This window comes from Xenopus laevis, chromosome 9_10S, assembly GCF_017654675.1.
Source record: "Xenopus laevis strain J_2021 chromosome 9_10S, Xenopus_laevis_v10.1, whole genome shotgun sequence".
Lineage (NCBI taxonomy): Eukaryota > Metazoa > Chordata > Amphibia > Anura > Pipidae > Xenopus > Xenopus laevis.
The window spans coordinates 3463644-3477771 of record NC_054388.1 but is presented as its reverse complement, the minus strand read 5'-3'; the positions used below and the strand labels follow the sequence as shown (position 1 = coordinate 3477771).

Sequence of the window (14128 nt, the reverse complement as noted above, 5' to 3'; positions counted from 1 at the left end):
CAGCCAGGATAACATCAGTTTTTGGTACTGGGATTTTTACTCTCTCCTGATGGTGGAGCCTGGAGGAAGTCAACATGGATGCCATATCCATTGTGTTTGATACGCTGATATGACTCCTGGTCTTATATATCTGCTCTTCTGAGTAGGCAATTCATAATTTCTTGCTTCAGGCTTATTGGGCATGCATCCCATCACTGGTTGGGGAAAATAATTGGGTGCTGTTTTCTAGCCAGTTTGTATGGCTAGAAGGTTGTATAGATAGATACTCTAGACCAGTGATCCCATACCAAACAGAGCCTTCTGTAGGCTGCAAGTCCTCATAGGGGCTACCAATAGCCAATCACAGCCTTTATATTGTATCTGCATTAACTTTTTGCATGCCCGTGGTGCTCCCCAACTCTTTTTATAGTTGAATGTGGCTCATGGGTAAAAAAGGTTGGGGACCCCTGCTCTAGAAGGATAAATAGATTAATGATAGGTGGATAGATGGAAAATATAGTACTCACAGTGCCTCCAAAATATACATTGTGAATTATTGTGTCATTTCATACAAAAAAATCTGGTTTCAGTTCATTTAACCCTATATTTTATATACTATAGCTTTATCATTAGGAGTATAGTATAGTTAGAAGACCTCGTAATGTGACATTGCAAGTAAGAAGCTTACAGCTTACACTCTATGCACCAGTCTCCATCTCTTTAGAAAATCATTCCATTGATATCTGAACTATGTACTTTTTTTTTGCTGACGAGATTGGGAAATACTCCAAACGCCGGGGCTATTAATTTGGCCCCGATTAAGATGCGTTTTTAACACTTGACACTTGTCTACTCCCTGAGCTGCTAAGTGTTTTTCTGAGCAGCCTGCCAATCGTGTCCACCTAATTAGGAGCTGCCAATCGAGTGGTTTTTGTGTAATTTGTATTGCCCCGCTACTACTTACGTAAATAAGGTTTAATTGATGACACATCTCTAAAGGACCGCGGCATGAAATAAAGCCAGACATAGCGTAGGTAGCATGCTGAGGGTGCTGCATGTCAAGGGACCTGTGGAGTTGGTTATAATTAATACTCTTTTTTTTTGTTTTTTTTAAACATAGAATAAGAATTTGTTCCTCTGCCATAACCCGTATCACCCAATGAGCAAATAGTTTTATTAGGCCTAGTACAAGCTGAGTCATGAATAATTGCCAAGTGCCATCTGCTGTCCTTTTCTTGACTTCGATTTCTAAATCACACCATCTTCTGGCTTATTGTAATGAGCTGATAACACAATAAGAGGCCAATGGGAAATTATCTGGAAGAGCAGCTTATGTATGACTCAAGAATTGCCTATAGATAGAAAGCAAATATACACACAGATCCTAATATGTCCATTGGACTTACAGTATCTATAACAAATATATAATGTAGGTTGAAGTCTTGTGTGGGTCCAGTTTTTGATAACCATATCCGAGCCAGATCAGCAAAACAGACCCGGACCCACAACCCACATTTATACCTGTTACCTGGGCCTGCTATTTGGACCCACCTACACCTCCCTTATCCTCAACCCATCCCACTACCTGCCTACCACCCTTAAACTGGAATTTCTGCCTAAAAATCAAAAGTAACATCTTTAGAAATGGGGGGGGGGATAAAACAAGGCACAAAAGTAGGTATAAAAGGAGTATAAAATGCTTATATTGTGACCCACCACCCAACCTGTGACTGACCAACAGACCAGCCAACCAGATCCCATATCTGCAGGTTACTCACTTTTTTGACAGTTGGGGGTACTGAACCCAATACAGGACTCTATAAAAGGTATAGGAATAGAACAACCTGGCAGAAGAAGTGCAACTTACCACTTGTTGTGATCTACATTTTGCAGAGAATCCCATCATAGGACTTAGAGTAGTGATATGTGAAGTTCTAGGGCAGTTCCCATGTCCGGACCCCTCCGCCTCCTTCCCTTTGGTCGTACCAGTGTAAATAATGAAACAGGATTTCTGTACCTGCACCTAATGAGACAATGAGATCATTTTTTTTATCCCTCTTTATTGTACGGTGATGCATCAAAATCACCATAATCCCTAGTAGCAGGATGTCTGTGGAATAATAAAATGCACCAAATTGGGGGATTTATCATCCGACACACGTTTCCCCGTAACCATTATTCCGTTCTGTGGCGCGCTCATTAATGAAATCTTGTGCACAGCTGCAGGGATAGCGCTGATAAATTGAGTGTGGTGCCGGCGTGCATATGTCGTCCTGATCAACAGTAACAGAGCCCATATGGTTGGGTGGGCAGCAGGTGTCTGCTAGATAGGAACAGGGGATCTCCTTAGAACCAGCTGAACACCTAAACCTTTGCTAAAGGTTGGGTAGTGCCTGGAATCATTGTTTCCTATTCATTTCCCATAAAATCACAAACTGCTTCTAAAATATGCAACGCAAGTGTCAACATTCCCTTATGAACGGTCAGCTCATTGGCTGGTCTACACAAGCAACATAGGCCATGCTCAATCCACCAATAACCCATTTTCCAGATTCATATAAAGGATGGACCACTGCAACCAGAAACCAGAGGGGGCATTTACAACATGCTGAGTAGGCTGCAAAGTGCAAAAGTGGACTCTTTTGTACCCACTGGTGCTACATTTAGCACCAGATTTCCAATCCAACACTAGGCACAGAGGTCAACCACAAGTGCTTTATGAAAGAACCCTAAGGTGCACACCTTTGTGCCCCTATAGAAACATTGGGGTCTATAAAAGAGAAATTCTGGGTGGGACACAAATGAGTGGATCACAGCTCATCAGAACTATAGTCTAGTTCTGGGCCTTCATTTCAGCCTCAAAGTTACTTGGGTAGATATGTGGATACCTTGAAATTTTTTAGGAGCTCATGACCCAAAAACAAACTGCTTCAGCACCAGATACAACCAGTTATGGTTTGCCTCGGTTTTATGTAAAAACAATGCTATTTTATTTCTCTGTTACAGCTTAAACTACAGTGGGATGTGCTTGGCATCCGATGGCCAGTTTGGAGACTTCCTTTCAGGCATGGGTCCAGCTCAGTTTGTTGGCCGGCAAACGTTAGCAACTACATCAATGGGTAAGTAGTGGAGTGTGATCATCTTTAAGATAGATAAGCCAAAGGATAAGTCCATTTAAATGCCCCACTAAACAGGTTTACCATGGTCAGGGCCTCCTCTCACTACTCATGCAGGAATCTCTCACCAGCTATTAATATTTTTTAGCTGAAATCCCTTCATTGTATAATTGGTATAAAGAGGAGGGAGGTAAGTTCTCCTTTAAAGTGTGTGATAAAGAGACAAATCCTTTTAAACCATTTACTGATATCTGCCTGTTTCAGGGGACGTCGAGATCGGTTTATTAGAAAGAAACGGACAAATTGAAGTGGAAATTATCCAGGCACGAGGTTTAACGGCAAAGGCAGGATCTAAAACTCCGCCAGGTACATGTTTAAAACTGATGACTCGAAACTTTGCAAATATCCTGACCAGTAACACTAAAATATGAAACTTACCTTAAATGTTTACCTGTTTCCATTGTGGTGTTACTGTAGTGCATATATAATGGACAAGAGCCACAATTATATCCTCCCTAATGGGACTTGCAGTTGCTCTAGTGCCATTAAGCAATTCTATTTGTAAATGATCCCTATAATGTACCCTTGTAAAATATAAGCCTTATCCTGTCTGTGGCCTTGTCTTTAAATGGCTCACAAAACTCCTTGGCGGCTTCAGATATTCTTCTATTTTTACAAGAAAGGTCCTTTACTCTGTATTCCAATCAACGGACAGATGTGGTTTGTTGGAAGTTGCCATTACAATGATTTAGAGAGCTTCTTGTGTCACGTCTAGAGAAAACCAAGTCAGGCCAGATCTATTAGTATCAATAAATATATTTTATCCTGGCAGAATTCCCTTGTTGGTGCACCTTCATTGTCACAGGCAAATCTGACAGTTCCCATCATGACAAGGGCCGTTCCTAAGCACCGACACATGGCTTTATATGTATTGATTGGTGGCTTGACCTGGATTTCAGCAAATGCAGGGACAGGGGCTGTTGCCATGACTGAGGCTACGAAAGGGGGGGGGGGAGTCTCGTTCTGTAGGCAATTTCACCTTCTGCCTTGCTTGTAATTCAAAGACCCCAAAGATTGCGTTTACTGAAAAATAACCGTACTGTAATAGAAAAGCAATTAAAATGAAATGAACAAGCCGGTGCCGGGCGTAATACTGAGACATCCGTCTTGCTCATTTTAATAATCAGGTTCGTCTTGAGGTCTCCGGAGCAGAAACCGAAGCGGGAAAATAAATTATTCATTAAGATTGAACTGCTCGCCGAAGATCCCTAGTGCCAAAGATGACTGAGCTTTGTCTTATTATTAGTATTGGAAATTAGGCGAGGGCTGAAGCTGTTTTCACCATCTCCATTATATAAATGGAGGTGAATGAGCAGATGTCTACCCTGTAGGCCTCTTTTGTCTAAGGCAATATCCACTAGCAGATATTTAAAGTATCAGGTTAGACCTACTACAACACATTAGCGTTGGTGGTTCCCTTCAGAAGTCGTAGACCTATCTCCACAAATGTGTCACTTTGAGCTCTGTATAAACATTGTTCATCTTTTCATTTAACTTTTACTATTGCGTAGACCATTATATTTGGAGACAATATGCAATGGGGCTTATTTTTTATAGTTTGTGTTTTTATTTTTAATTATTTCAGATTTCGTTCAGCAAGTCTCGGTTTGGAATTTAAGCAGCTATATGGTTGCCCTAGCAGCCAGAAAGTGGTTTGAATGAGAGACTGGAAGGTGAATAGGAGAGGGCCTGAATAGAAAGTTAAGAAACTAACGATAACAATAAAATTGAAGCCTAAAGGTGGCCATACATGGGCCATTAAAAGCTGCCGATTCCTTATGGACCCAGTCAGCAGCTTACTGGCCCAAGTATGTAGCCCTCTGACGGGCCTGACCGATCGACCAGTTATTGATAAGGCATGTTTAAAATTCCCACTATGTCAAGGACTTCATTGGTTCATTGTGATCTGATCAATTGGCCCTCAAACTCATGGTGATAGCATTGGCGACTTCACCAAACTAATGGATCTTTAACTGTATGGCTAGCTTTTACAAGGTTACTAAGAATGGGACATTCTTTAACATACTATAAGTTAACACAAAGACACCCCAGCAATAAACAGTCTGACACTCCTTTTGAGGTCCAAATTGGGACGGTTCCATCTAAACGACGATGGCTGGGAAGAATGCATTTCATCCCATAGCGGAGTTGGTCCACTGGAAGGAGGCGAGGATAATATATCGGGAAATTTTGCCTAAAAATCAGATTTAATATGAAATAGCCTGTTTTGTTCTCTTTTTTATATCTTGTTCTGGGTTTTAAATCATTTTTGTGCACTTCTTCACTTTGTAATTTAGGGTGGTATGTACTTATTTTACAGGTATGGGATCCCTTATCTGGAAACCCATTATCCAGAAAGCTCAAAATTACAGAAAGGCCGTCTCCCATAGACTCCAGGTCCCAAGCATTCTGGATAACTGGTCTCTTACCTGTATGAATTTGGTGCTCTGCCCCTCCTTGGCATTCCTTTAACTGCTTTTCTACCAAATATGCAGTATAGACTGAAAGGTGCCTGAATAAGAAGATAAATAAATGATATCTGCAGTGTTAAATGTATTTGTGAAGCCATATGATCAATGAAAGTTATATTATCCACATGTGTATATTATTCGGTTTTGTCTTCCAGCTGCTTATATAAAAGTCTACTTGTTAGAGAACGGAATATGCATTGCAAAGAAGAAGACAAAAGTTGCCCGTAAATCAGTAGACCCGCTATATAATCAGGTGCTTGTATTTTCGGGGGGCCCACAAGGAAAAGTATTGCAGGTATGTGTAATAATCAGCTGAAAATGTATATTTTTATTATATATAATGCTTGAATACCTTAAATACACAGCCAGGGATGAAAGAACCAAAAAACAGTTAGCTTCATTCAAGAAAGACCTTGGATTTTGGGTTAACTCTTCCAACATGAAATGCCTTAGCCTCAAATCAGTGCTCACTGCTCTACTGACTAATGTTCTACTGACTAACTCAATGGGGGACGGGACTTCTGGAACAGCCGATGCTTCTCAACAGAATGGATGGATTATTCATTAAAAACTTGGCACCACACATAAGAGAACATTAAAGGGCAGAAGAAAGGTATAATATATGTACAAAAATGGCAGAGGATGGTGTAGAAGACTTTTCCATGGAAGCATTAGATTTGGGAAGAGTTGATAACATGAAATAAGATGTTAAAATTAGCCTCTAGCTAATCATTTTTCATTTTAACCTTAATTAGTGTTTTTGGAGATAAACCATATACCATTTTCTTTCTCAGAAAGACAACTGAGCAGTACGAGCTGCTTCAGATTATGTTGAGCGGTGAATTGGCAGAAATTCAGCAAGTCATTTGGTTTCATTTTGGGATCATGGCGTTTCCCCCGCCATTATTTATGAGCAAGAACTGACGGTATCTTCAGTTTGTATTGGTCTTGGAACTTTCAGAGACTGAATATGGTTAATAAAGAACAGCACGTTCAGAAAAATACATCACATTCACCACCGCAGAGCCTACATGAAATGGATGCAAGAATCAGAACTTTCACGCCAGGGTCCGTATCATACTGAAAAGGTCTACGTGGCACAAAGGAGCCGTTGAAAGGCAAACGCCTTTTCTATAATAAAACATAAGACAGCTTCTCAAAGTGCCTATTGCTTTGGTGGAAGGCTGCCAGCTCAGCTTCAGATACATCTTCCTATACATTTTATCTGCAGACCCGATTTGTTGCCAGGCCCATTTTCTTGGAGCAGTGTATTAATTTCATTTGAAACAGCATTCCAAAGAAAGCAATTAGTCCATCACATTCTGTTCTAGATAGTTCAGAGCTTTACTTACATCACTATAGCTGTTGGCACAAGCTCATCTCGAGCCCAGCCTTCCTATGAAAGCCTAAAGTGGTTCATACAAGGTTCTTGTCTACTGCAGTGCTACAGGTTTTAAAGGGAAACTGATACGAATCTATAGGATGGATGACATTCAGCAGTAAATATAAAACACAATTGCTGGCAAATGAAATGTAAGTGAAAAAATGTAGCCCTTCGGGGGCCATGGGTTCCCTAGTTGCCTGCACTATGAATCTTTCTTAATTATTCCATTTATGACTTTTGTTTCCCAAATATGTTTGCACTGATCTTTTCAGCTTGTGACTCTACTACTGATTTTGGCAACTTTGGTGCCAGAGTTATTTTAAAGAGTTATCTGATTTCTTGGCTGGAACCATTTTTAGCTATGTTTAGGTGGTAGGACCCTCCAAAATGTCTGAACCAACCCATCAGGGATCACTTAAAATGTTGAATAGCTGAACCAAATACTGACTTCCCGTGCTCATTCGTGAGTTGATCCTTCAAGTTTGAGCAGCCATCCCTCAAAAATAGGGTGTTCTGAAGAAAATGGGGTTACCCATTTTCTAAAAATTATCAGTATGTCAGCCTCAGGGCCTGATGATATTCCTTCAACAGACAAGAAAGAGACGGAAATGGGAGATGGAAATGGGAGAAGAACTAAGGTTCATTTTAAGAGTTATAAGTTATAAGAGAGCAGCACTTAAATCACTAGGGATACTTAGTATTTACAAATATATTTGGACTAACTAGAACTGTATTTTTTTGCATTTTTAAAGGTAATGGTATGGGGCAATTATGGACGAATGGAGCGAAAGCATTTCATGGGAGTGTCAAGAATACTTTTAGAAGAACTGGATTTGTCCAGCATGGTTATTGGTTGGTACAAGCTGTTCCCGACCTCCTCAATGGTCGACCCATCGACAGGCCCACTCCTCCGCCAATCTTCACAGCTTTCCTTGGAAAGCACAGTCGGACCATGCTGCGAGAGATCCTAATAGTCAACGAGATGACTCCAGTATTTTTTTTAAAAAAGCCACCACCAAGGTTTTGTTTGGATCTCTGACCTCGAACATATTGCATGTTTGACCAGCTTTTCTGGAAATTGAAAGTAACCAAACAACCTTTTGAGAAAGAGAGAGAGAGTGGGGGAAAAAAGGGGTTTCATTTCTGCCTAGAAAAGTAACCGTAGGTAAATACGCTAAATCATATAAATACCTCTATTCTCAACGTTTGATGTCTTCTATTAACCTAACTCTGAGATGGAGAATACGACCGCCGTCGCGGTATCTTTTATTGTAGAGAAGGGTATTTTCATAGCTTTCTATTAAGAACTTTTTAAAAACATTCCTAATGCCTAAAGATGGATTTAACTGGAAAAAAAAATGTTATAACCCAGTGGTGACGCTTTTGTTGCACACGCTCTTTATTTATTGTACAGTGAATATATATCGTACTGATTTTAAAACTGTGCCAAACTTGCCAGGAAGTGTCTTTACTACTTGGTTAATGCAGTGGAGAAATCATTTTGGGGGAATGAAACACGCACCGTCATTGAAATAGAATAGTCAATAGAGTAGACTAGGTTCTGTACATTGATCAGGGAAGCGCTAATACAGCGCTATTGACCAATATAATTTAAGCCATTGTATACCAGCAGAATCTTTTATGAAATACTCCAGAGCATGTTCTGAGCATTAGGAGAAACCTATACAGTAGCACTAGTGGGTTTTCTTTAACGGTAGAACTCCAAGTATCCATAGCAGTGAATGGGTTCGATAAGAAACACCTCTTCCCACTCCAGAGAGATATATGTGCCGATTCTAGAATAGATCCGTGTAGTACACGAACCCATTGGATGTGTTACAAGTTTAAATATTTATATAGTCAGAAAAAAAAAACTTGAAGATTAGTAAAAAAAATTTAATTATCTGAAAATCTTGAATATATATTTAAAGAGGATGTATTAGAGCACCTGCTATTCGTGCACATGAATAACATAATCAGATTTTTTTTTTTTTTTGGTCCTCTCATCACGGATATTGTCGATAAGAAGAGGGCGTTTTTTTTCTTCCATAAGGCAAATGTAGAGAAGAAAATTGAGTTGGATATTTTTGCTGCTACTTAGAAATACAACCCCAATACCAAAATGATAGTTTTGTGTATAGAGGAATACGAGGAATAGAACACGTGATTGTATATTTCCGAGCGTTTATCATTCTCTGTATGTGCTCAGTTTAATGTCTCGGGTGAATGTTTACGCAGTCATATATAAGGTCTGTAGATGCCCTTGCACAAACACTAAAATACTCTCTGGCATCGTTTTATTGTGCAAAAAAAACTGTGATTCGACATGTTTCTAATGGTTTGTAAAACATGAATCCTACCTGTGTCTAATTACTGGACTATGTGATTTTGCTAGTGTGCTAAACTCTTGGTACTCATAACTTTAACAATATGTTTGATGTTATAATGTGTTAATATTTGTCATAGAATTACCATTGGGATCACTTTCTGGTCCTTGAGTTCTTCTGTTAACAAGGTTGCCATGAGCAGAAGGCTCTATTAGGTTGTTGTCTTTATCAGCCAGCTTGTGGTTGAGATGTTCTCCTGAAGATACAAATCCCAACATCTTTGGTTTTGAGAATGATGGAGGCTGTTCTTCAGTAGCCTCTGCTGAGCTACAATCAGTCTATCCTTATGGTGATGAACATTCTGGTGGCTTAACTAGCTAATTGTATCAACACTTTTACATCTGATTATGTTCTCTATTACCATTGCTTCCTGAAATCTACATTTCTAGAATCCAGAGTAGACAGATCATACATTTACAATAGAGTAGCCTTTGTGGAACAATAAGCTCCCTCACCTTCAATAGCAGGCTATTACTGGTAGAGCAGAGATAGTTACACTTCACTTGAACGTTCTGGTGGCTTCATCTAGCTCATTGTATCAATACTCTATTACCATTACTTCCAGATATGTTGATTCTTGGAAATCTAGAATCTAGTTGGAGTATAGATTTAAAATACAGTAGCCTTCATGGAACTACAAGTTCCCTAGCCTAATAGCAGAATATTATTACTTGTAGAGCAGAATGGTTAAACTGCTCTTGAACATTCTGGTGTATCAACACTTTTACATCTGATTATGTTCTCATTTACCATTGCTTCCAGGCGTCTAGATTTCTACAAATCTAGACAGAGCATAGATTTACGATAGAGTAGCCTCCGTAGAACTACAAGCACCTTGTCCTTCAAAAGCAGACTATTATTGGTAGAGCCAAGATGGTTATACGTTTGGAGGCTTCATCTTCTGATTGTTTTAATACTTTTACATCTGTTTATTTTCTCTATCAGGATTGCTTCCAGAAATCTAAATTTTTCTAGAAATCTAGACACACCATAAATTAAAAATAGAGAAGCCTTTGTGGAACTTCAAGCTCCTTATCCTTCAGTAGCAGACTTTTACTGTTGGAGCCCAGATGGTTAAACTTCTCTTGAACCTTTTTGATGGCTTCATCTGGCTAATTGTATCAACACTATTACATCTGATTTCTTTCTCTATTACAATTGCTTCCAGAAATCTTTGCTATTCCGCCATAGATTTAAAATAAATTATTGCTGTTCGGAGGGACATTAGGCCAATAACACAAATGACAGCAGGAAAATTGCATACGCAGTTCAGCTGACTAGGTTAGAAGGGTATTGATTGCTTGTGCTACTCACAAGAGGAAGAATATTGAAATACATAAAGTATGTGTCCATGTATTTGCCTACTACACATGCATGAAACTAGAACATAGTCTTAAAGCTAATAGAAATTATATTTTAATTAAGAATAAGATGACCCTAAAAGCAAATATATATCATTTATAGGTTGGCTTTTTTCGATTTTACAGAGCTATTGAAATATTAGGTATTAACTTATTGTCTGCACAGAACATAACTTCTCTGTATATTTGCATTTATTTATGGGAGCTGACATCTTTCTGAACATTATTCTCTAGATAAAATTGCCCCTTCTGTGGTTGGCTTTGAAGAATATCTCTGTCAACATATGTCAAGAGAATGTCAGATCACACTTGCATGTATATGTAAATATGCACATTTTGAGCAAATAATAATATATTACTTGACATTATGCTAATACTAGGGTGCCAAGGGAGGGTTCTGATTGTGAAGGTCTATCTAACAGTAGAATATTCCCATGTATGAAATACATATTTCAGAATTATCTTTGTTCTATAACGCCTTTACATGACTGACAAGATGATAATACACACAAAACCATGTATAGCATAGTCTTAGAACATGTATTCATCATCCCTGGTGCTTAAATTTAGCTATTATTCCATGTTCTTATATAATCAGATGCCTCTGAGAGTTACTATAGGGTCTCTCTTATAGGGAAACCTTGTCCCAGTCTAATTCTTGGAGCCAAGATTTAGGTGATTAATATGGCAGCCTAGTGTAGGCATCTGAAGAGCTTTCCACATCAGAATTATAGTGTCAATAAGCTCAGAAGGAAGATGCCTACAAGATGTGATTTGTAGAGCATACTTTTCTAAAAAAAAAAGTAGGCTGAATGTTTTATGTGCCAAATATGGCGTGGAATGAGCTTTATCGAGGGTAGTAGTTACCCACTATGACATCATTTCAGAAGATGGGTCAATGGAGAAGCTTAAATGCAGATTGTTTATAGAAATTATGCTGACTGCATATTACAAAGTACAAAAGGGCCACACACACACATGAACAATGTCACTCGCTGCTCTTTGTAAAGATGTTGAATTATTGTTGCACTTTGTTATATGTTGTACATTATGTTATTCTATGTGGGTTTTAAATAATACCTGTCCGTACCTGTAGTGCATTCAGAAATCACCGGGTTGGTTCCGTTTCCTAAGCTTTTTCCACTACAATTTCTGAAAAAGAAAGTATTTATAAAAATGTCTGTCTTTGCTGCTAATTGTCTTATTTAATGTTAACGTTTAGTATTTTAGGAGAGGCTCTGACCATAATGGACAATTAGGTCTCTGTTTGGTGAGGTATCTCAAGGTACTTATGAAACTAGCCTTCTGCAACCAACCAGGGTCTCCTGCTGCCAGTGGGTATGTGTAAGCCAACCATATCTGAATTGTAGGCCATCAAGACTACATATCATAGAGTTACATGAGCTACAGGATTAGCTGTGATCTCTATAAAGAGTGGGATGTCCATGACAAAAGGGCATTTATGGAAACCATAGATTGGCCATAGTGGAGTTTTCACATTTAGACCTTTGCCACATGTATTGATTTTTGAGCATTTCTCCTTTACATGTATCCCTGAAGAGTCCAACATCAAAATGCACCAGATTGCTCCCAAAGGCCACTCCGTTGATGGCAACGGGAAGCTTGTGAAAATGGGGATCACTGCTACTTATGGAAGAGGCTGCTTTGACCATTTGATACCATTTATGACCAGTCCTTTAGCCTGTGCATGAACCATTAGATGTAATTCAGATACACCTACGTTGATAGATATATATATAGGTATGGAACCTCTTATCAGAGACTTGGGTCTTTCAATAGTTTACAAGAAAAAAAAGAAATATAGCCGGCTCTAATTCCTCATAAAACTCATTAAACATATTAAAAGCACAGAACCATAAATTTCTGTACTCTGAAAATAGCCAGAAAAGTCAATGCGGAACAACAGGTCACCCCATGTCCGACACCTTTGGTTTTTTCAATTCAAACTGCCAATTTTTACAATGAAGTCAGCCGATAACGCACACACCAAATCCTGTAGTTGGTCCTGGTGCTCTGCCCCAAACCTGAAGCTTTAGGCGAAAACACAATCAATGAATGGATTTATTCCATGCTACTAAAAGTTACACGTCCTAACATGTTTCGTATCCAACGATACTTAATCGTAGGTACCTATGATTAGGTATCGTTGGATACGAAACGCGTTAGGATGTGTAACTTTTAGTAGCATGGAATAAAGCTTCAATTTTGCCTCACCGGCTGGCTGCAGGAGTGCATGTCCATTTATTGAGTGTGTTTCCATACTTTTGTTTTACCTCCAATAAGGATAAATTATATCTTAATTTGGGCCAAGTAAATATAACAGAGAAAAAGAAAACATGGTAGTCTATGGGCAATGCCCTTGTAGTAATTCAGAGCCTTCTGGATAACAGGTTTCTAGATCATGGCTCCCATACTTATAAATGTACTTCTACCGTTCTTTCAATTTATTTATTAAATTGTCAACCCCCAAACACTGGCAGCCATTGTTTTAACACTCCGGGATATGTTGCATGCAGGATCTGTGGTTTTTTTCCCGGTGTCCCTAATTTGCCACATGATTTAAAATATAAGCTCTACCATTCTAGAATGTGGCGAAAAACAAATCTTGTAGACCATCTACAATATTTTATTTCCGCCACACGCTAGAATGGTAGAGCTTATATTTTTTTTATTTTTAAATCATATGGCAATTGGGATGTTAACTGGATTTGCATCACCTAGAAGCAAACGGTTAAATGCTCATCATGAACCTGGAAAGTCGGGTCCAAACTCTCCCGAATCAGGGTCTCGTCTCTCAACAAATGTTTTTTGCTGTTTTAATGGAATCACATTTTAACCCCATTTCCATGAGAGGACTTCTCTGGATACTAAAGGGCTTAACCCCAAACAAGTTGTTTAATAAAGCAATAAGGCATGGCATTTCCTCCATGTTCCATCAGTGTAGATGATGGTCTCAAATCAATTCATTCTTTGTTCCATTGTGTTGACTGGTTAGATGAATTGTTGCATCCAACACTGTTATAGGAATCATTAAGACCAGTTGCCTTTTTTCCCAAAGGTTCATGGAGAGAATTCTGGAAATTTCACCAATGCATTTAAAGAAACTCAACACAGCCAATAAATTAAGTTCCTTATTTTTGGGTAGAGTTCCATTGTCTGGGTATCCTCAAGAATTGTAGTCCCATGCACATGGTCCGACTGTCTCCCAGTGCTCCTAGGCTCCACTACATTCAACCCTTCCTTATTCCCACCATGGGCCTACATAAAACCCATTTCATTTGGCTCTTACTACTCTATTTGTTAGCATGGGTCTTTGATATCTCACTCTTTGATGGGTTCTAGGGTGACC

The 14128-nt window shown here is 39.0% G+C and overlaps 1 protein-coding gene across 2 annotated transcripts in view; it reads left to right on the top strand.

Moving 5' to 3' along the window:
* The window catches only part of LOC108702525 (regulating synaptic membrane exocytosis protein 4), a 49734-nt gene extending 36859 nt beyond the window's left edge, over positions 1–12875 (top strand). For both annotated transcript variants that reach the window (XM_041578652.1, XM_041578651.1), the window contains exons 3-6: positions 2986–3098; positions 3360–3461; positions 5782–5921; positions 7763–12875. In XM_041578652.1, the coding sequence (XP_041434586.1) occupies positions 2986–3098; positions 3360–3461; positions 5782–5921; positions 7763–7981 (574 nt within the window). In that variant the 3' untranslated portion in view covers positions 7982–12875. The remainder of the gene's footprint in view (positions 1–2985; positions 3099–3359; positions 3462–5781; positions 5922–7762) is intronic.
* Positions 12876–14128: the final 1253 nt, after the last annotated feature.